This window comes from Sarcophilus harrisii, chromosome 4 (genome assembly GCF_902635505.1).
Source record: "Sarcophilus harrisii chromosome 4, mSarHar1.11, whole genome shotgun sequence".
Taxonomy (NCBI): Eukaryota; Metazoa; Chordata; class Mammalia; order Dasyuromorphia; family Dasyuridae; genus Sarcophilus; species Sarcophilus harrisii.
The window spans coordinates 462,211,428-462,234,698 of NC_045429.1; the positions used below are offsets into that span (position 1 = coordinate 462,211,428).

Below are 23,271 nucleotides of genomic sequence, written 5' to 3' on the forward strand. Positions count from 1 at the left end.
TGAGCTAGGGCCAGGAGAGGGACTCATGGCACAGAGCAGGACCCATGGGCCAAGGTGGCATCCCGGGCAGGCATCGAGGCCGGGCAGACACAGGGAGGTGTCATTTAGGGAAGAACACAACCTGAAACATCTCACTGGAAACAACTAACCTGGAAAATAGGTCCAGGAGAATTAATTTTAAAAACATTGGACTCCCTGAAAGCCATCATCAAAAATACCCTAGACGTCATCTTCCAATAAACTATCAAGGAAAACGTTCCTGCGATTCTAGAACCAGAGGGTAAAGCGGTCATTGAAAGAACCCACCAGTCATTGCCTGAAAGCGATCCCAAGCTGAAAACTCCCAGGAATATCACAGCCAAATTCCCAAGCTTCCAAGTCATGGAGAAAATATCGCGAGCATCCAGAAAGAAACAACCCAAGTACAGCCGGACACAGCCAGGATTCAGCGGCTTCTACACTAAAGGATCCGAGGGCTTGGAATATGATATTCTGGAGAGCAAAGGAGCTAGGATCGCAACCCAGAATCGCCCACCCAGCAAAAGTGACTATGATCCTTCAGAGGAAAAAGCGGACGTTCAAGGAGATAGAGAACTTTCGGATCCTTGAGGAAAAGACCGGAGTTGAAGAGAAAAATCCGACTTTCAAATATAGGAGAAGCACAAGAGGGTCCTCAGGGTAAGAAAATCATAAAGGACTTAACGATTAATCTGTTTACATTCCTACATGGAGATGATACTTGTCACTCCTAGGAACTTTGTCATTATTAGGGCAATTAGGAAGAATATAGACCGCTGTGAGTTGAGTACAAAGGGATGATAACTTTAAAAAATAAAGTAAGGGATGAGGAAGAGGAATGTACTAGGAGAAAGGTGGAATGCGCAAATTATCTGCCATAAAAGAGGTGAGAATAAGCTTTTACAATGGAGGGGAAGGGGGGGCGGGAACTAAGAAAACCTTACTCTCATGAGAATTGACTCAAGGAGGAAGTAACGTTCACACTCAATTTGGGCATAGAAATCTATCTTCCCCTGCAGGAAAGCAGGAGATAAAGGACATATGAGAAGGGGGAAGGATGACAGAAGGGAGGACCTAGTGGAGGAGGGGATGATCAGAAGTAAAACACTTTTGAGGAGGGATAAGGTAAAAGGAGAATATACAAGTTAGCAATAGTAATTGTGAAAAGAATTTTGAAGCAAATTTCTCTGACGAAGGTCTCGTGTCTCAAGCGAAGAGGGAACTGAGGCAAATTTCTTTTCAAAAAAGAGCCATTCCTCAATTGATAAATGATCTAAAGATATGAACGGTTTTCAGGTGAACTCATCGAAAACTTAACTAATTGTTCATTCAGGAAATGCAGATTAAAATCATTCTGATGTCTACCTCATACTTATTAGACCGACTAATGGGCCAGAAAAAGAAAATGACAAATGTTGGAGAGAAAAATGAGACATTGACGCGACATTAGTGGAACTGTGAATTGATTCGGCCATTTGGAACTACGCCCAAAGAGTTATAAAATCACGCATATCCTTTGACCTAATACTATCGTTACTAGGCACGTATCCCACAAAAGAGTGAAAAATTAGGAAGAGGACCTAAATATAGAAAACTATTTCTAGCACTTCTCTTTCTCAGGGCAAAGAATCCAAAATCGAGGGGATGCCCATTAACTGGAATGGCTGAATAAATCATGGTATGTGACTGTAATGAAATACTATCATTCTGTGGGAAATGATGAACAAGATGCTCTCAGAAAAACCTGAAAAGTCCTTCTGAACTCATGCAAAGTTTAATGAATTATGTACAAAGCAATAGCAACATTGTGGGATGATCGACTTTGCTATTCTCAACAATCCGATGATCCAAGACTGCTCTGAGGGACTGAATGATGAAAAATGCAATCCACGCTCAGAAAAGGAGCCGATTGTGTCTAATACAGAATGAAGTATACTTTTTTTAGTTTCTTTTTGCTCCTTAAGGGTTTTTTAGGGGGGATGTGGAATCTATGTTTTCTTTTGCAATGTGACTTTTATGAAAATATACAACTTCATATGGACCTTCTCAATGGGGGGGAAGAGGTTGGTTGGTAATTGTCCTTCATTCTCAAAATGGACCAATATGACATCACTGGGGAGAGAGGAAGAAAGAAAATCTGGAGATCAAAGTTTTAAAAAAGAACTAAATGCTAAAAAAAAAAAAAATGCTTTACAAATAAATGGGAAAAATAAAATATTAAATGAAAATTTAAAAAAAAAGAAATTATCAAGGAAAACTACCCTGAGAAATGAATGTAAACTGCTTGCATTTTTGTTTTTCTTCCTGGGTTATTTTTACCTTCTGAACCCAATTCTCCCTGAGCAACACGAGAACTGTTCGGTTCTGCACACATAGATTGTATCTAGGATATACTGTGACCTATTTAACATGTATAGGACTGCCTGCCATCTGGGGGAGAGGGTGGAGGGAGGAAGGGAGGGGAAAAATTGGAACAGAAGTGAGTGCAAGGGATAATGTTGTAAAAAATTACCCTGGCATGGGTTCTGTCAATAAAAAGTTATTAAAGAAAAAAGAAAAAAGAAAATTACCCTGAAATTATCTTTGGAGAGTAAAATAGAAATTGAAAATAAATTCACCAATCACCTTTGAAAGAGATCCCCAAATGAAACCCCTCAGGAATATTACAGGCAAATCCCAGAGTTCCCAGGTCAATGAGAAAATATTGCAAACATTCAGAAAGAAACAATTTGAGTATCATGGAACCAAAGTCAGGATGACACAAGATTTAGCAGTTTCTACATGAAAACATAGGAGAATTTAGAATATGATATTCTAGAGGGCAAGAGTTTGGATTACAACCAAGAACCACCTTCCCAGAAAAACCGAGTAAAATCCTTTCAGGAGGGGAAAAATGGCCATTCAGTGAACTAGGGGATTTTTAAACATTTTTGATGAAAAGATCAGAGCGGAATAGAAAATTTGACTTTCAGATACAAGACTCAAAGAAGGGTAAAAAGATAAACAGGAAAGGGAAATAATAAGTTCAATCTGTTTACCCACCTACATGGGAAAATGACACTTGTAACCCATATACTTTCTTATTGTCAGTTAGAAGGAGCATTGACAAAGGGCACAGGTGTGAGTTGAATGTGGTGGGATGAGACCTAAAAAAACTAAAATCAAAGGGGGAGGCAGAAAGGGAAAGGGAGAAGTAGAGTGGGATAAATGATCTCACATAGAAGGGGAAAGAAAAAGAAGGGCTAGAGGACGGAGGGGGCTGATAGAAGGGAGGCAGACGGGAAAGGGTGAAACAAGTGAAACACTTTGGGGGAAGGACAGGGTGAAAGGAGAGAGAACTGAGTAAATGGGGGAAATACAATTAGCAACAGTCAAATTTATGAAAAGAGGAACCTCAAGTGATAATTATTAAGAGATGAAGCAATCACGGCTCCATCCTCTGAGGAGGTGCTTTAAGTCACTACTCAGGGGAAAACGCAAACTGAAACAATTCGGTTGTATCACTACATACCTAGGAGACTGACTAACGACCAGAAAAGGAGAATGACAAACGTCAGAAGGGACGGGGGAAATGAGCCGTTATCGCACCGTGGCTGTGGTGGTGAACTGACTCAGCCAGTAGGGAAGGGCTTAGAACTAGGTCCAAAGGGCTATAAAATCATACGTCCCCTCTGACTGGAAAAATCGTTCAGAGGCCAAAAGGGATTAAAAAACAAAATTGAGGGGAAAGGACCTCTATGCGCTGACGTGCTTAAAGTAGCTCTTTTCGGGGGCCCAGGATGGAAATCTGGGGCAGGGCCGTCGAGGAGAATGGCTAAGTAAATTGCCCTGTGACTGTGATGGGATACTACCGGGATGTAAGGAAGGATGCGCTCCCGCAGGCGGGAAAGACTGCCGCCAGCTGATGTGAAGTGAAACATCCCTGCTCACCGGGGCTCCGGCCAAGCGGGGGATCCCCAGGGACTCGGGGAGACAGAACCGGGGATGGTCACTGCACTTTGTCTCAAAGGGGAACCATGACAAAATGATTGAACCCCTTTCCGACACTCCCCCAAGCACCCAGAGCTACTAAGGGCCGAGCCACAGCAGCCAGGGCTTGTCGTGGACAAGATGGTGTGGCTGGCAGGAGTGGGGGGGTGGCCCTCGACACAGACAGCTGTCCCTCTGCAGAAGTGGGGTGTCCCTCGGCAGAAGTGGGGACGGTCCTTGACAGGGCTCCGTGGTGGAAGGGCAGGCCCAGAGGGCAGGACTTCAGCATGCTCCCCGCCCCCTTCAGGAGCTGTTCCAGCGGGGTTGATGGGGAAGGCGGGCTCCCAAAGGCCCCTTTTCCATCCCAGAGCACCTCGGCTCCTCCTGCCGTGGCGGGGCATCCCCAGCTGGCCCGCTGGCCAGAACCCTGGAGACCTGGGGCTCTAGTCCCAGCCCTGCTGGCCAAATGTTCCAGGATGGCAGGAGTGGAATCTTTCTGCATCTCAGTTTCCCATCAATAAAAGGGGAGCTGGGGGTGGTCTTGACTCTCAGAATCGGTGACGATTCCCCCCGGGGGGACCTAACTAGGCTCTCGGGGCAGGAGCAGGGCCGGTCTCCCCAGCCAAATGAGCCCTAAACCCCAATGTCCCCATCTGTAAATGAGCTCACTGGGCAAACTCTCGAGTCTCTCAGAGCCCCAGACCGGGATGTTCGACAAGGAGAGACAGCCCCGCCAGCAGGAAGGAGGCTCTCGGAGGGCAGGGCGGCCTTGGCGGCCTCCCAAAGGCCTGGACAGGCGGGCAGAGGGAGGAGCCGCGAGCCGGCCTCCCGAGCTCCAAGTCGTGGAGGAAGGCCGAGGAGGGGCGGGTGCTCCGGCTCCCGGGGCAGGGAGGGCCCACCTTCCGGCACTGCCCCCCACAAAAATGCCCGCTGACCGGGACGTCTTTCCATACTCCAAGCGGGAGCAAGTTAAGGAGGCCCGGGCTGCGCACGGAGCCCCAGAGGAAGTGAGGAGGGCCTGCCTAAGGCCCGCCGACTATAAGCAGGCGCTTCTTTGGCACTCGGGGGCCTCGGCGAGTCTGCTCAGAGAGCGGCTTAACGTCCCCCGAGCCGGGGTGCACGAGCTCGGCAGGGCCGGCCCTCGGCTCAGAGACCAGCTCTGGCTCCGTGGCTCTGCCTGGAGGCCCTGAGAGCGGAGGGATGGAGGGTGGAGGGGAGGCAAGAGGGCGGCTGGGCCTGGGGAGCCAGGAACCCGCTCGGACGGGCGCGAGCCCGGGCACATGAGAGAGGCGTTTTCCAGGAATGCTGCGAGACGGTTCCCAAGCCTGGGTCACGTGCGGCCGGGGGAGGGGCCGGGGCCCGCACGCAGCTGGCCTGATGGCCGCCACTAGCCCCCTTCTCCTGCTTCTCGTTTCTATTTTTAAAGCGATTTCACAAGCGCAGGCGCTCACGCTCACCAGGGAAACGGGAACCTCCCAGATGGGGAGCTGTTGGCTAAAAGGGTAGCGCTAGACCTTTCGCTTTCCTCACGGGCCTGCTCTCACTGCCTCGCTTTACGGGGTTGCCTCACTGCCTCGTTTCTACGGGCCTGCCTCACTGCCTCGGTTTCTACGGGGTTCGCCTCACTGCCTCGGTTATGGGGTTTGGTCCTAAGTTGACTGACTTCGCTGCAAGTGGGACTCTACTTTACGTAGAATTTTCTCTGGGTTTCTGGTGGGCGTGAGGGGTTGTCTGCCTTTGCTGTGGGCGATTGTGTAATTTGGTTGTTGCTTTTGTTTGCTTGTTGTCTCTGCGTTGGTGAGTTTGCTGTCCATGTTTTACATAGAGGTTCGAGAGGTTTCTGCTACCTAGCATAGGTGTAAGGATTGGTTTCTGGAGAGTTTCTGGGCGCTAGGGGTTTGAGGGAGATGCTATTCGGCCTAGGTTGCCATATGGCCTGGAGGGTTGTCTTCTGGATTTAGGGGGTGTGGAGTAGTTTACATAGATTTTAGCTACTTCAGTTTGTGGTTTAGGGGGGGGAGAGAGCTAGGGGGCTAGGGGAGGACAGAGTTAGGGGTGGAGACAGAGCTAGGGGAGGGGAGAGAGAGTGGGGGGGGCAGAGAGTGAGGGAGAGAGAGCTAGGGGAGGGAGCACAGAGCCAGGGGGCAGAGCAGCGGGCAGGGGGCGGGGCAGAGGGAGGAAGAGCAGAGAGCCCTGGGGAGGAGCACAGAGCCAGGGGGCGGAGCACAGAGCCAGGGGGCGGAGCAGAGAGCCGGGGGCGGAGCAGAGAGCCAGGGGGGAGGAGCAGAGAGCCGGGGGGCGGGGCAGAGGGAGGAAGAGCAGAGAGCTGTGGGGAGGAGCAGAGAGCCAGGGGGCGGAGCATCAGGCCGGGGGTGGAGAAGAGGGCAGGGCCAACACAGACCCCCAGCGCCGCTGGGACACTAACCTGTTTTTCGAAGAGGAAAGTCGTCTTTGGAGTCATACATGCCCAGCACCGGGTGATTGTAGGCTGCGGGGCCCCCGCTCTGGGGGGGCGAGCTCTGGTCCAGGGAACTGTGCTGGGTTTTCCTGCAGGGGGGAGAGAGGAAGCGTCCTTAGCCGTGTCCCAGGAGGCGGCCCGGCCGGAAGCCAGAGGCCGGGCAGCCGCCACGGGCAGCGCGCTGAAGCAGGGACCCCTCAGCTCTGCCCGAGGCCCCAGCCCCGCCCTCCCGGGGCCTCCCCCCGTCAGGACGCCTCCGGCTTCTGGGGCCCGGGGCCATTTTCACCACACCTCACTTTATAGGATGGGATTGGGCAGCAAACGCAGGGGGCCCTGTCCGAGACAGGCCGAGGTGCTGCTCTGTCTCTCTCCATTCCTAAGCTCCCTCTGTCTGCTCTCTTTGCCTCCGTCCCCCTCGCTCCCTCCTTCTCTCCTGCACTGTCTCCGTCTCTTTATCTCTCTGTCTCTGTCTATCTCTCTCTCTCTCTCTGTCTCTCTTTATCTCTCTGTCTCAGTCTCTGTCTCCCCCCACACTTTCCTGGGACCCTGGGGTCCTGTGCCCCCCACTGGGCTTCGCCAAACCCCCCTGACCCCCTGGTTCCGCAGGCCCCGGGATGCGGGGAGGGCAGCGCGTGCCCTGGTGCCGTCCAGCTCCCTTCCCAGCAGGGGGTGGCGCCCCCCGTGTCTCAGGCCCCGAGACAAAGACCACGACGTTGCTCCCCCGGCTGAAGCATCCCCAGGCCCAGCCTCCCCGAGGGACGTGGCAGCCGTGGCCCGGGCGGGCGGGGGAGGAGCTGGGGCTGTGACCCACCCGCAGTTGGCCCCTCCCCCCTGGGGTGGTCACTGGGACACTTCAGCACCTGGGGGGGCCTGGCAGACCCAGGCAGGGCCCACTAAGAGGGAGGGCCAGCGAGGGGCGAAGGGGAAGGGGGCAAAGGGGGAGGGGGCGCAGGCCGAGGCCACGACAGGCGGACCAGGGCCTGCACCCGGTGCCTCAGCTGAGCCTTCCGGGCTCCTTGCGCCGGCTGCACCAGACGCCCCGGCTCCAAGAGCAGCGGGGAGGGCCCAGCCTGCGGCCTCTGACCTCTGCCCCCCCCCGGGGTCCCAGGCACCCCCACTTACCCATACCAGTAGCGAGGGTCGCTGGAGATGCAGTGGTTCAGATTGCGGTGCGCCAGGGCCTTCTTCTTGTTGAGGACGAACTCCTGGAGCTTCATCTTCACTTCGGTGCTGGCCACAGCGCCTGGAACAAGAGCGGGGGTGCTCAGCGGGGGCGTGTCGGGAAGGCGGGGGCTGGGGGGGCCGGGGCAGAGACAGGGTGGGGGGTGCAGACCACTCACCTCACAAGAGGGCCTGGGGGCTCCCAGTAGGGGGCCTTCAGGGCTCTGTCTCTTGGTCTCTATCTCTCTGTCTCTGTCTGCCTCTCTGCCTCTCTCTCTCTCTCTGTCTCTGTCTCTGTCTCTGTCTCTGTCTCTCACACAAACAAGGACCCTGCCTGTCCAGCTCTCCCTGAGGGGCGCCCGTCTCGGGATGCAGGAGATCCTGGCAGAAGCACGGCAGGAAGCAGAGCAGCCCCACCCCGGCCCGGGGAGGGCCAAGCCTCAGGCTTCCATCAGCTCCTCTGCAGGGGCTGCATTAGGGGCACAGCAGGGGCAGGGCCTGGCACCCTCACCTTGGGCCAGCTTCCCGCTCCTGGCCACGGGGCGCCGAGGGGGCGGTGAAGGAGAAAGCGCTCTGGGGCAGCCGCCCTGCGCATCCCCGGCACCCAGAGGTGGGCCCAGAGTGCCGGCCTCCAAGTGACGGGGAAGGGGAACTGGGCAAGGACATCCCAAGGGGCCGAAATGGGGGACGCTCATCACCAGCCTCCCCCGGCTTTGGGACGGGAGACAGGGCCCCAGAGACATCTGGTGTCCTGGCAATGAGATGGGAGGGAGACAGAGGGAAGGACAGAAAGGAAGGGAGGGAGGAAAGGTGGGAGAGGGGGAATGAAGGGAAGGGAGAGAAGGAGGGAGAGAAGGGAAGGAGGAGGAAAGGAGGGAGGAAGGAAAATAAAGGAAGAAAAAACAGAAAGAAAGAGGAAGGAAAGAAGGAAGGAAGGAAATAGGAGGGAAGGAGAGAGGGAGGGAGGGAGGGAGGGAGGGAAGAAAAAGGAAGAAAGGAGAGGAAGGAGGGAAGGAGGGAGGGAAGGAGGGAGAGAAGAAGGAAAGTTTCCAGAGCCCGCTCCATGCCAGCTGCTGTGCTAAGAACTTTCCAAGTGCTTTTTCCTTCGATCCTCCTAACCCTGGGAGGGGGCGGCTGCTGAGATCATTTTACAGCTGAGGAAACTGAGGCAGCCCCTCTGTCTCCGGCTCTGCCGTCGGTGCCGGACGAGCCTCTCCCGGAGTTCGGGGAACAAACGTTTGGCGCCTCTGGTTCTGTGGGGTCAGTGTCCGGTCCATTAGCCCAGCTGCCAAAGTGGCTTTAAGACGTCTAGACCCGGAGGGAGGGGCAGCTCGGCGGGCTGCGGCCCCGGGGACCCCCGTGCCTCCGTTCCCACTCACTCTCTTTGCCCTTCTCCTTGTTCTTCAGCTGCTGCAGCTTCTGCTCACGGTGCTGCTTCTCCAGCTCCTGCTCCTGCCGGTGCTGCTCCAGCTTGCGCTGGTGCTCCAGCAGCTCCTGCTGATGCTTCATGGCCAGCATCTCCTGCTGTTGCTGCGGGGCGAGAGGCGGGGGTCAGTCCCTCAGAGCCGGGCCCGTGGGGAGAGCCGGGGGGCGGGGGCGCCCCCCTCAGGGACCCGTGGCCGCCTTGTGCCCAGCCCAGTGCCTGGCACGGAACAGAAGCCTCTCGAGGGTGGGCACAGTGCCTGGCATGGAACAAAGCCCCTTGAAGGCGGGCACAGAATGGCCCCTGCTCTTGCCGCCAGCACCCCCAGTGACCGCTGGCGTGACCCTGGCCTCGTGGCTACAGCAGGCGGGTGACTGTCCGGGTGCCCGGCCCCCCACCCCCGCCCGGCAGGCTCCCAGGAGCCACCGCGGCCACGCAGGAAGAGGAGGCCCCGTCAGATGGAGCCGCTCCGGGGGAGGGTCTGCCTCTCCCCCACCCCCACCGGCAGAAGCCACAATTAGTCCTTCCCACGTCTCCCGGGGAGGAGGCAGCACCACGGACAGCGCTGCCCCAGGAGGCCTGAGTGCAAGTCCCGGCCTGGGCTCCCTGGCCCAGCTCAACCACGGACCTCAGGGCTCAGCCTGTGTCTGTCTCGGGGGCGGCCCCTCCCTGCGCCCCCTGCTGGCAGCGGACTGGCAGTGCCCACGGGCAGGGCTGCCCCCGCCCCCCCCCCACCCTGCTGGAACAAGGGAGGCTGGGATCCCCGGACCTGTCACAAACACCCCCCCCCATATACCCTGGACTTTATTGGGAGGAGGGAAGGGGAGGGGGCCCCTGCTCCAGTCACACCGAGAATACGGGGAGGAGCCGCTGGTCCCCGTCAGGCCCAAACACAGCCCACTTATTTGGCACCAACTGAATACCAAGCTCGGAGGACATAAGGCCGAGCTCCAGCTGCTCCCGGCGACACTTTCCTAATTAACCCGGGGCCAAGTGCGGGCTGTGGGTGCAGAGGCAGCCGGAGGAAAACCCGGGGCGAGGCGCAGGCCGGGCGGGCTCGGCTTCCCCGCGGGACAACGGGGAGCAGGGGCTGCCCCGGCCCCAGGAGAGCTGGGAACAGGCCGGGCCGAGGGCCTCCCTCCTGAGCCCCCCAGTATGGGGGGCACCCTCACCTTGATGTGCTCGTGCAGCTGCGCCTCGTGCTGCCGCGAGAGCTGCTCGTGCTGCCGCTGGAACTCGGCGATGAGGATCTGCCGCTGGATCTGCTGCTTCTGCTTCAGCGCCAGGAGCTCCTGCTGTAGCTGCTGCTCGCGCAGCGTGGGCTCCGTCACCGGCAGCGAGAACTGGTGGTCCAGGCGCAGGTCCATGGGCACGGCCGAGGGGGCCACCTGCAGGGGCAGCGCCGGGCTCACGTCCACTGCGGCGGCAAAGAGAGAGCGACAGGCGGCGGTCAGGCGGCGTCCGCGGGGCCCCAGAGCCTGCCCGGCCCAGACAGGCCCGGACCCCCCCAATCTGGGGGCAGGGACTCGCACCGGGGTCTTCCTGGCTCCGGGCCCAGGTGGCCGCACAGCGGGTGCCTCCCAGAGGCCGGGCACGGGCGGGCTCAGAGAGCAGGAGCAGAGACCCCGCCCCCTCCCCCGGGGAGGCCCCGAGGTCCCTGGGCAGCAGAGGCCACTGGCGGGGAAGGGGCAGCCCCTGGGGGGAGGGGAGGCCCAAGCCTCTCCATGGCGCCCCCAAAGGGAAGGGGACAGACATCATCCCAGGGCCTGTGCCCACTGCTCCCCTCACCCCACGTTCGAGGTGGCGGAGGAGGGCAGGGGGCCCCGCGCCCGACCCCAACACGGTGATGCAAAAGGCCGGAGCAGCGGGGCCGAGGCCCCAGGAGAGAAAGGGAGGCCATGGGACATCCCCCGAGAGCTGGGATTAGGGGCGCCCGGATGAAAGCGGGGGGGGGACAGGGAGGGAAGGGAGAGGGGGCGGCCCCTGCACAACAAGGGCCTCCCAGGCACACGCTCGCACTCACACACAAGCACACGTGCTCAGACAAACTGGCTGGGACGACGACGGTTGCAGCTGTAGAAGTTGTACAGCCTCCCCCCCCGTTACCCAAAGGCCCTGGGACCATTTCCGGGGGGTCACTTAGAGCAGGTGCCCCGACCCCCAGCACTGACCCTGCCCCAGGGGGACCCTGCCAGCCACCTTACGTCCCCTCGGGGGGGGGGGGCGCTGATGCTCCCGAGGAGGGGCCTGGGCTTTGTCCGGGCCAGAGCTGGGACTTCTCAGCGCCCATGGCCCGGGTGCTCACTCTCCTCCTTGAGCTGCTGCTGGAACCACCAGCCCCTAAGCCAAATGGGGGGAAAGCTGCCGCCGTGGATGACCAGAGCCTGGCGGGGGGGGGGGGGGGCCGCACGCATACGGGGAGATGCCATCTGGGGGCTAGGTCTGGGGGGGGAGACTGGGCGGGGGATTCCCGATGACGGCAGCGAGCCGACTGCCAAGGGCAGAGCCTCGAGCCCCATTCATCCCATTCCCGGCCTGCACGTCAAACAGGACGGCGACTATTCCGGGCTCAAACCCCCCGTGAGCCCGGCCCCTCCCCCAGCGGCCAGGGGCGCTGACCCGCGGAGGCCCCGGAGCACGGGGCCGCCTCCTCTGATGCGCGGCCGACAAAACGGGCTTGTTTGCAGCGAGGCTCGGGCCAGGCCGCCCGCGGCCTCCATGGCCTCTGCCCCGGGCGCCGGGAACCCGGGCCGGGCCTGACGTCAGCCGGCCACAAAGCCTCCATTCAGGGGGAGGCTGAAAAACGGCACGGCCCGGGAGGGGACGGGGAGAGGGGCCCGGGGCACAGAGCCCACGCCATTGTCTGCGCCCCACCCCGGTGCCACCCCTGGGGGCTCCTGGGTCCCGACTGAGGAAATGAGCTCCCGGGGAGGCCTCAGCGGACGGACTGAAGGAGCCTCCCGCGACCCCCTAAACTCTCAGGGAGGAAAACGCCGTCCTCGGCCTCTCAGGGCTGGCAGCAACCTCAGAGGCTGCAGCAGCAGCAGCATGGTGGGGGCGGCAGAGGGATTCTGAGGGACTGGGCACGTGGCTCCCGGGGGGCCCTGCCCAGCTATCAGCCTCCAAAGTGGGAGCCCCACCCAGCAGCCTTGGGGCACCAGCGGCCACCCCCACCCCCCCGCACGAAGGCCAGGAAAGACCCTCCTGAAGTGAAGAAGGCAAAGATGGGACCGTTCTTAGGGGCCCAAGGCCAGGGGCGGGGGGTGGACGACACGGGTCCGGGCCGTGTCCCCAGCGATGGGAACCGCCCCCCCCATGACACTGTTTCCACTGAGCTCTGCCATTGTTCTCGTTTGGTCTTCACAACAACCCCCCCAATTACAGACAAGGAAACTGAGGCAGCAGCTCCAGGCCTCCGGCACCGCAAGCCCCGTCTGGCTCATTAACCTGGTTATCAAACACCAACAACCATCAGGGCCTGGCCAGGAGGCCCCGGGGGGGGGGGGGCGCCTGGCTCAGAGGGGCTGCCAGCTGGGACCCCCCCCCAGCACTGGGCCTCCCGCAGTCCCCCTCCCCACGGGCACCTCCAGGTTCCTTTGAGGATTTTTTGCCCACTAGGGAACAGAAGGGAGCAGGGCAACTCTTGGGAAACTTTTGCTGCCCTGGGGGAAGGCAAGTGAGCCCCGTACCCCGGGGAGGGGGGGGCTTGTGGGATGTGCGGGGGAGGGGCTGACCACAAAAGAACCTATTCTCCCCCCGTCTGGATCCCCTCCCCCATGGGGGCTCTCCAGACCATTCTTTAACAGGGAAATGACTGCGATGGGAAGAGGGGAGGGGGCACCGGGGAAGGGTCCCAGGGAACTGTGAAAAAGGACCAGGCAGGATTCTGCCGTCACTGCTCCCCCCCACTTGGCGCCTTTTCTGAGACTTGTTTGTTTTTGCTGTTTGGGGAGGAGCAGAAATGAGGGGGGGGTTTGGGGGTCCATAAGTGGAACTGACTGCCCTAGGGATGGCTGTGACCTTCCTCCTGGGGGGCCACTAGGCCCCAGGGCAGTCACAGCTTGAGGCCCCGAGAGCCCCCTGCCCGCTGTCCTGCCCTCAGCCGTGCCCCCGCCTCCCTCCTCGTGCCCGCACCAGGCTACAGTCCGGGGACGGCTCGGCTCTCCCGGGGCCTCCCGGGGAACCTGAGGACCGGGCTGGGTCTCAGAGGCGGCCCTGGGGGCGGGAGGGGGTCTCTGGGCAGGCGTCTGAGCTCACCCACACGCGGCTTCGGGGCCCTCCCGCCTTCCTGGGGACTCAGCCTTCGGCTGCCGCTGGCCGCGCTCCTGGCCAATGAGGCCCCGGCATCCTCCTCCCGCCCAGCCCAGCCACGCGACGCCCTGCCCGGCAGCGGGGCCGGTTCCCGGCCCGGCGGCTCTCCCTGAGGCCGGCTCGAGCGCCCGAGCTCCGGGGCCAGGGCAGCGCGGCAGGAGCGAGCGGCAGGAGTAAGCGAGCGCAGGCCCGATCCCGGCCCGGGCGGAGGGCGCTGCTGACAGCTGACTGAGCAGAAGGAAAAGGCATTTCCCGGAAGGATTATTTTCAGCTGCTTTCATTGCGAAAAAAAGCCAGAAATAGCTCGGTGGCGGGCGGGGTGGGTGGGGGGGCTCTGCCGCGGGGGGGCCGCACCCCGCGCTTCCCTCTGCCGCTTCTCTTGCCTTGGCTACCGGCCTCGCCCCAGGTCCAGGCCCCTGCCCGCAGATGCTCCCACGACATGAGCACCTCCCAAAGGAAACGCACTGTCAGCCCCCCCCGAGGGCAGGGGAGAGGAGATTCTGGAAGGGGACCCCCCCTGCCCCCCTCCCCAGGCCAGGCTCCCTGGGGAGCCCCGCACTGAGGCCTGGGACCCAGATTCTGGCCAAGGGTACCCCCGCTGCCCAGCCCCCCCTGGCAGGCTCCCCCCCATCTCCGGGGGAAGGGGACCCGATGCATCGATAAGTCAGTCAGTCCCTTAAAAGAGACAAAGCTATTTCCAGAAGGGCTCATTGTGCATGCGAGGCACTCGCCCCCCGTCTACACTTCAGAGGATGTCACAACTCCCCGAAACGGAGAGACGGCGAGATCGCGCTATTTATAGCAGCCGTTTCTGCAATTTCTGACTCCGGCTCAGAGAGGGCGCGGGGGGGGGGGGGGGGGGGGGGGGGGGGGGATGGAAACAAAGGGCGGCAGCCACGATGGCCCGAGCGGGGGGCGGCCAAGGGGCAGGGGAGAAAACGGCCCCCTCCCAGAGCTGCCCCCCACTCCTGGCCAGGCCCCGGGGTGCCACCCGGTGCCCCAGGGCCACCACAGTGCCCAGGGGCTCCAGCACTGAGCCCAGGGGTGTTGACAGAGGGCCCCGGGGTGCCACCCAGTGCCCCAGGAGTGCTGACACACAGCCCAGGGGATGTCGACACAAGGCGCTAGGGTGCCACACAGTGAGTGCCCTTGGGGCGCTGCCACGGTGCCCGGGGGTGTCGGCACAGAGCCCGGATCACTAAGTAGGGAGAGTGCAGGCTCTGTGCGGGGCCCCAGGGCAGCAGCAGCGGCTCCCTCCTGCTCATCCAGCAAGCCTTGATGCTGTGGAAACCCCCAGTGTATGGGACGGTCTGGGGAGGAGACAAGGCCTGCGTATGGGAATCGGCGGCCTCGAGGGTCCGGGCCAGGCGACGACACACGAGCCTCCAGCCCCATCTCTGTCTGCCTCCTCCCACGATCGGCCAGACCACACCAGGGGGACCATCTACGGGCAGCCGGGGCCAGGAGCCAGGGTAGCCACGGACAAGTCTGAAGGGGAGGCCGGGCACACCTCCCCCCCCCCCCCCCCCGAGCTCACAGGAACCAACCAGAGAGAGGGGCTCCCCGGGACCCCCGAATCCTCAAACAGGGGACAAAGGCAGGACAGTGACCGGTCAGCAACAGCCCGGGGGTCAAAGGCTAGGTGATGCCCCCAGGCCACAGAGCCCCCGGCCACAGAGGGCAAGGGAGGTGTACGGGAATCCACTCCTTCCTCCCCTCTGCCCCCCCGGGGGTCAGCCCTCAGAGAGATGGGCACTGAGCCCTCAGAGGAAGCAAGGAATCACCATATTCCCAAGCACGGTCACCTTTTTACAGACCACCAGCCAAGCCCCAGGTCGGAAGCGAGGACCTCATAGTTCCCATTTTACAGATGAGTAAATCAAGGCAGACAGAGGGGAAATAACTTGCTCAGGATCAAGCAGCTGACCAAGTTTGAACTTACTGCAGGCCAGACGCCCTTGACCGCTACTCCCTAGAGCCCTCCTTGTACCTGATACCTTGCCCTGCTCTCAGGAGGGACAGTCCTGGAGGGCAGGGCCTGGGGGGCTTCCCGGGGAAGAGGCGGCAGGTGCGGACTTGCCAGAGAAGCCTCGCCTGCTGAATCAACCTTGATTCATGGCTGGGATTCACTGAAAGCCATAAAGAACCGAGTCTGTCCCTCCTCCATTTACAGATGAGGAAACGGAAGCTCGGGGAGCTTAAAGGACGGACTGAAGCTTTAGAGGAAGCTTCCCATCGGGCCTCCTTGTCCACTTCCAACAAGCACCCGAGGAGCCCGGGGGCCGCGGCCTGGGCTCAGGAGCGGCAAACACAGTGCGGGACGACGTGGAAGAGTGTCTCGGGGCTGGGCTGCACAAAGCTCTCCCGGGTCCGGGGCCAAGGTGAAGCTGGGGCATCAGCCACTCACTCCAAAACATCAGTAAACATTGGGTGGCATGCGAGGCATTGTGCTGGGTGCCAAGGCTCCGAGAAAGATGGGAGCGGGGAAGGGATGGGAGCTGCCTGACAAAGGGAAGTGCCTGCAGGAAGTGGGACAGGACTGGAAGGCCTTTGGACAGACAGATGAATGGCTCCAAATCGTGCCCTCTTTCTGTCGCACCAGGTGGCCTGTTTTGTGGGATCAGCCTCTGGCCACAAAGTGTGTCGCGCACGCAACTCCAAATTTGCAGCCATTCGGACCCCAGGTCAGCCCCTTACTGGCTCGATGACTCTGGGTAATTCACAGGATGCTGGCTTTGGATTATCCGGCCCAACCCCCGCTTTGTACTGAGAAGGAAGACCCCATTTCCCTGGGCCTCATCTCCTCTAGATACACGACTTCTCTGCCCTCAGCTGCCATTATCCTTGACTGCTGTACCACCATCACAATAACGACCCGGGAGAGACACTGCAAGAGTTCACAGGGACCTGGGTGCGGAGGCTTATCGGTTACGCCGACAGACTAAGATCGGGGTCAGCCCTTTGGGGCTGCGGGCACCTGAGGCTCGGCCGCCAGGCCTGGCCGGCGCCCTGGTCTCTGGGCGCAGGCTGGCCCCTCTCCCCCCGGCTTAGGGAGACTCCGATGGATGCACCGGGTCTTCCCTGAGGCGGCGGCGGCCAGGCCGGCTCAGCTGGGGCCGGGCTGGAAGGACGGGCTTCCGGTCCCGAGAGGCTCCCACCCGGACGGGCTCAGCAGCGAGCAGCCCAAAAGCCTCGGTGCCCCCGGAGCGCGGCAGGGCCCAGAAGGGCGGCTTTTGCATTTTGTACATCCTGCGCTGGAGGGCAGGACCCAAAGCAAGCCTGCGACTGCTGAGGGACCAGTTGACCCCGGGAGGGGCTGCAGAAGGCAGGGGGGGTGTGTGAGGAGGCAAAGGGCCCGAGTTCAAACCCGGTTCCACTGCAGTTTTCTCTTCTTTATCTCCTCTCCCTCAGTTTCCCCCCAGGGAGGCGGGACCTCCGCTGGGCTCCCTAAGTCTGCATTCTGGGCCTTGGGAGAACAGCTCACTGAAAAGCCAGCAGTGCTGGTGGAATACCCGGAACCAAGCACCCCGCGTCCCTCCGAAGCCCTCGGCCAGTCATCAGTTTAACGGGCTCGGCCCAGGCCAGGAAGGCTGCGGACCCGTCAGGACCCGGGGCCCTCCTGAAGGTTGGATCTCCCCGGGAGGAACCGTGGGGAAGGATGAGCTCGAGAGCAAGCCCGGGCTAGCAGGGAGCAGAGGGGCACGGTCAGAAGAGCCAGGCGCAAACCCAGGCCCTTATCATCTAGGCAACCTCAGGGAAATCAGCGGCCTCCGGGGACTCTGCTTCTCCATCTGGGATAAGTGCTGCACTAGGCAGCTGGGAGCCCAGTGGGGCTGGCTCTGCCCCTGAGCAGAGTTCAAACATGAAGTCAAGGACTAAGGAAGACATTTCCTCCTCTTCTTCTTCCCCCCTCTCTTCTTCTTCCTCCACCCTCTTCCTCCTCCTCCCCCTTCTCTTCCTCCTCCCCTTTCTCTTCTTCCTCCTCCATTTATTCTTCCTCCTCCCCCTCTTCTTTCTCTTTCCCCTCTTCCTCCTCCTCCCCCTCTCTTCCTCCTCCTTCTTCCTCCTTTTCCTCCTCCTCCTTCCCCCTCCTCCTCTTCTCCTCTCCTTCCTCCTGCCTCCCTCCTCCTTCCCCTCCCACCCCAGGCCCCGAGTTCACTCTTTCTAGCCCCTTTTAAAGCTTCCCCTTTGTTCTCTGTCCCTGGAGAAGAGAAGCCGTCTCCGAGAAGGCCTCCAAGAGCCTGGGTTGAGCAAGAGCTGCGAAGAAAGGCCTGGAACAGGCGCTCGGATGCTCAGCTTTCACTAGGGGCTCCAATGGACTTCCTGGAAATTATAAATAGCCTGTGTGCACACGGGAAGCTCTGGGGGGAGGGGGAGCTTCTCCGGACTCTGAGGGCCGATGCCGGGGGCCGGCCAGTCTGCTGCCTGCTTCCCCGGGAGTGGCCGGTGCCGGTCTTTGTCATCAGAGCCCCGACCCTCCCTCCGGGGGCAGCCCATCCCCGGACCTCTTTGGTCATTCACAGCCTCACTTTCCCCTCCAGAGCCGTCCGGGTCCAGTGGCCGGAGAGATCGGGGCGACGGGCCCTGGACACCAGGAGGCTTCGGCCTTTCCGAGCCGAGGTCTTCAGTGGGTCTCAGTTGACAGGGGTCGCCCCCGTTCAGTGATTAAGGCTGGGAAGCAAAGGAGGCAGCGCGGGGAAAGGAGCCAGCGCGGGGGGTGGGGGGGGGAGGGGGCTCAGCCGGAGGGGCTCCTAGCGCCGGCCTGGGTCCGGCCAGTTCACCAAGAGGGGCAGAAGCCACATTTGGGCTCAAAGAGCTTCCATTCTTCTCAAAGGAAGACTGGGAACAGTTGAGGGAGGAGAGGAAGACTTGGAGTAAGGAGGGGCTGGGAAGGTTTCCCATACAAGGGGGCACTTTAACCAGGGTGGAAGCCGGGGAGCTCAGTAATCAGAGAGGAAGAAAGTGCTCCAGAAATGGACCCAGAGACTCTTGGGAGTCCAAGAGAAGCTTGTTCATGAAACAGCCCAGCCACCGGTCAGGGGAGGAGTGAACAGGGAGCCCCCTTTGGAGGCCTTTGAAGGCCACCCAGAGGCCGGGGCAACGTGCTGGGTCAGCCCTGAGCGGAGGATGGGCTGCAGGGGGCAAGCCTGAGGCAGGCAGACCACCCGCCCAAGGTGGGAGGGCCCACGGGAGGCTGGTGCCCTCCGCCCCTGACAGCGAGCGGCCGCCTCCAGCCTTTGCCCATGCTGGCTTCGGTTCCTGGAGGAACCAGGCAGGAGGTAATGCGGGAGTCCCAAGGACTCAGTACCTAAGTGACTGCAAGAGTGAGTCTCAGTTTTCTCATCTGTCAAATGGGGGGAGACACTGTCTTGGAGATCCCGTGACTACCCCCAGCCCAGAGCACAGATTATTGTTCAAGGGCCCACATTTTAAATGAAGGAGGACTGAAGGAAGGGGAGCATCGTGGGACCCGGGGCCTCTGCCCCAAGCTTCCCCTGTCAGGAAGGCCTGGGCTTTGCTGGAAGGAGGGCGTCCCTCCAAGAAGGGTGGGTGGCCTGGGCCCAAATCCCACCTGCCAATTCTTAACCATCAAGTAAAACGCTCAAACCTCAGTTTCTCCCTGAGGGAGAAAAGAGGGACGACGGCAGCGGAGGAGAGGGAGGGGAAGGGAGAGCCGGAGACGGGCAACCCCAGGCAGCGGCCTGTGGCCAGGGGCTGGGGAGGAAAGAGTGATTCTCTCCATAATCTCATGAGCCTTCGGTTTCCTTTGCAGTCCTGTGCGTGCTAACACCTTTCCCAGCCTGATCCAGCAGGGCTGTGTCCCCAGGCTTCACCAAAGCCCCAGGGAACCCCAAAAGGGGCATCCCCATCCCCAGGGGAGAAAACCTGCTTTAGAGGAAGGTTCAGCATTGCCCTGCAGGCAGCCACTTACTGGGGTCCCCACCTAGAGTGGGGGGCTGGAGGGGTCCCGGTGGGCTGGGACAGGGACAGGTCCTGACTGGCGGTTCCACCTGTTATGAGACCCTGGCAGCGAGGTCTTTGGGAAACCCAAATCTGGGGGTGCAGATGTGTCTTAAAGAGACATACCCATGTTTGGACAAGCAGGCAAGAAGGCCTCTCCTGACCAGATCTCAACAAGCCCAGAGGCCTCAGACACTTATTGGTGGTCCTCTTAGGGCCAGCCTCAGTTTCCCCATCTTGAGGTCCAGATCCATGATGTTCCAGGTGAAAGCCAGCTCTGACTGAGGGTCCTCCTTTCACAAGAAACCAGTGTCTTTAGAATCTGTTTCATCATTTGGCGTTCTCCAGCTCTGCGGGCTCAAGATGACTTTGCATCCGCTGCTCTTTCAGCTCCTTCTGGCTGCCTCAAAGGGAAGCCGGTCCCCACCCCCTCCCTAACACACCCTGGCCCCTGACCCTGACCGGACACATTTTCCTCATTAACCCTTCCAGGTCAGCAAGCGATGGCACAGCCCGGATCCTTCCCTTTGTCACCGGGAGTGCACCGGATTGCCTTCCAGCCAGAAATCCCAGGATGCCTGAGCACTTCCGGCAAGGAAACTCTAGGAACGCCAAGGCCGGTGTTCCTCACTCAGAGGATAAAGTGCTGCCTTTAACAGCTTTACAGTGGGCTGGGAAGTAGAGCTTCAAGTTTTTCAAAGACACTAACAGGCACCAACTGCTTGTGCAGACATGGCCTGGCCCGGGGGTAGCCAGGAATTGGAAGGTGAATTCGAATCGGGAAGTCAAAAAGGCGGACGTTATGAACCCTCCCCCCTTCTCTCTCTCCTGGACAAAAGCGAAGTGCTGCTGCTCCCAACTGCCAGCCTGCCTGGGCACGATTAACACACTGTCCCAACTGGGCTGGGAAGCTCTGGAGGGAAAGGCTCTAAACACTGTCAGATCTAGCAAAAAAAGGAAAAAAGCTAAGCCTCTGAGTCTAGAAACTGCTCCCAAGAAATATTAATCACTAATCCTCAGACCACTGCTCATTCTGGAGGCACCAAGAAGTATTAAGGATGTTAGGGGTCCCGATGCTTCCCCTCATACCTTGCTTTTGTCTTTCTTGTGCTCTTTTCTACACCCCTTTCCTCCTCCCCAGTATAACGAGCCACCGCCCCTGAGAATTCACACACTGGGGGTAAAACAAGCAAATGGTATAAAACAATCAAATGGTCTACATTTATTAAGTGCCAACTATATACTAGGTCCTGAATTTCTACAAGTTTGGTATCTTTCTCTTTTGCTTGGATAGGGTGAAAGATCAGATCGAGAGGCAAAGATTGACGGCGGCCAGTTATTTAGGACCCAAAAATAGAACAAGCAGCCTCTTCTAGGTCACGTTGTAACTGGAGAATGCAAGCGCCACTCAGAAAGAAGTCAACCAGGAGGCAGAGGCAGCCAACCCGGAGCAAGGAAACTGGACGCTGGCAGAGCTGGGAGGAAACAGGTGCGCCGGCAACTGTGGCCCGACCTCACGGAACCTCTGCGCAGAGCAATCTGCCCGGACCCCGGGAAAACGCCCAAAGATCGTGCCCTTCGACTCCCCATCTCCGTCACTGGGAATACGTCCGGAGAGCACTCGCAGCAACAGCAGAAGCAGCAACAAAGAGCCATTCAGAAGAGTCCGTGGGACTGGAGAGGATTTAGTGAGGGAGCGGACTCATGGCTTCACTCTATCTTAGTCCCAGGAAAGAAACTCATCATCTTTTCTCCTAACCCTTGACCCCCTCCTGCTATCCCTTTCTGTAGAGAGTACCCCATCTTCCAGGCCCCAGGAGTCATGCTAAGCTCCTCAAATTCTCCTTCTGCCTCCAATCCAGTATGGCACCAAGGGCTGATGATTCCATCTCTGCGGCACCTCTTGTCCATTTCATCTCTGATATCTCTTGTCCATTTCACCTCTGCAACACCTCTTGTCCATTTCACCTCTACTACATCTCGTCCATTTCACCTCTACTATATCTCTTGTCCATTTCACCTCTGCAACATCTCTTGTCCATTTCACCATGGCAGCATCTCTCATTAGCTTCACTTTGGTTCTTCCCCTTCCCCCCTCTGCTCCCACCAGGGCAGGCCCTGTCCCTCATATCTGGATTATGGCAGCAGGTGTTGGGGGCCTGGCTGTAGTCTCTCTTCCTTCCAATCCATCTTCCATTCAGTCATAAAGGAATTTTTCTGAAGCTCAGAAGCAATCGTGTCACCCCCCTTACTCAATAAACTTCAATGGCTCCCTATGACCTCTGGGATCAAATACAAAATGCCGTTTCAAAGCCTTTCATCACCTGTCCTCTCCTTCCTTTCCAGACTTTTTACATAATGCCATACCACGTCTTCTTCCATCCAATGATACTGGTCTCTTGACTGTTCCCCCTCTCGCCAGACTCTGAACATTTTCTCTGGCTGTGATTCCTGCCCTGGGATACTCACCTTCCTCATCTCTTCCTCCTGGCTTCCTACGTTCTACAAGGATCTCCTGATCCCCCTTACTGTTAAGGCCTTCCTTCCACTGATTATTTCAAATTTACTGCGGAAATAGCTCACTTGTCCAGAGTTATTTGCATGTTATCTCTCTCATCAGACAACGGGCTCCTGGAGGGTTCTTTGTACATACCCAGCTTTTAGCCCAGGGCCTGGCCCACAGTGCACGTTTAATCAATAGTTGTCGACCTGGTTTTAACAACCAATAAAGTTCACTATCTTCTCTGCAACCTCTTTGCATGCTGAGAGATGCCATGAGTGATCCACATCCAAGGCCATCATTCAGGCAATGCTATCATGGGATGGGGGGGAGGGGGGACCTCTTAAAGCCATGTAAACACCATGCAAGGGGAAGCATGAATCAATCAGGTGCATTAATGTGATGGAAGAGGAGGATGCATTTAAGAATGACGAGCATGAGAAACATAAGGAAACAGGGAAGGTCCTTCAGTAAATAAAGCAGAACAAACCAAAAGGCCCACAGAGCACACGGGGAAAAGGCGAGCCAGTCACTGGGCAAACAGACGTGTCTGTCAGAGTCAAGTGAAAAGCCACCTAGCACAATGTATTTCACAACAGGAACAGTTGCAAATAACTTCTAAGTGAACGTTCTTGGACGCCCTATTATGTGCAACATACATGTGTGAGTATGCTAATGTACACATATCTGAAAATTTCACACGCATGTACATATAACATCCATGTACGTACACACACTCCTTCAGCACCAACAAATTTCATTTGCAGCCATGACCCACTAGAACAGGCTCAATGACTTTACCCCGAATGGAAAGGTCTGGATGACCAGTGGCCAGTCAGAAAAGCTCAGCTGCTCAGCTTGCTTACAAGAGGCAGCACTTCCTCCTCCAGGATCCGCAACAATCAATCACAAGGCAGCTTCCACAGGCAGCCTCTGCTCATTCCTTGTGGGGCAGCTCGTTTCAGAGGCAGTTTCCCCTTTGAACCCCCATCAGTCTCTCTCCGTCATCTGTCTGCTTCAGCACTGCCAGGTGGACTTCACACTTCTAAAGTTTGCCCCAAAGCCCCTGACTGCCCCGTGGCAGCGTTCCCCGAAGGCAGGGGTGCCACACACTCGGCCCGTCTGACGAGGCCGGGCCTCTGCTCTGTAAAGGAAAGGCCAAGGTGCCTTGGGTTTTCTAAAAAGGGAAGAGAACGGGGGCTGTCAGCTAGAGCCATTAGCCGGACTTCGCTTCCTGGGAAAACCCGGAGGCCCCTCTTGCAAGCAGGGATCACAAAGCCCAAGCCGGCCTCTCCTCAGTGCCTGGGCCGATCTGCCTCTCGCCTCCCGGGAAGGTTCCAGGTGGCCAGTCTGAGAACACTGCCCAGACCTGGGAACCCCCAAAACAAAAAGGGGGCAGCGTGGAGGCCGCCGGACGGGGTGACAGCAGCAGCCCCGAGAGCTGCGGGACACGTGGCGGGGGGTCTCCCA

General features: G+C 58.8%; 1 protein-coding gene across 1 annotated transcript in view; it reads right to left on the reverse strand.

The window, feature by feature from the left end:
- The window catches only part of HDAC4 (histone deacetylase 4), a 79,500-nt gene that overhangs the window by 37,183 nt on the left and 19,046 nt on the right, over positions 1-23,271 (reverse strand). The window contains exons 3-6 of the mRNA XM_031968777.1: positions 10,202-10,446; positions 8,986-9,136; positions 7,568-7,688; positions 6,413-6,534 (exon numbers count right to left, since the gene is read on the reverse strand). Coding sequence (XP_031824637.1) covers positions 6,413-6,534; positions 7,568-7,688; positions 8,986-9,136; positions 10,202-10,446 — 639 coding nt within the window. The remainder of the gene's footprint in view (positions 1-6,412; positions 6,535-7,567; positions 7,689-8,985; positions 9,137-10,201; positions 10,447-23,271) is intronic.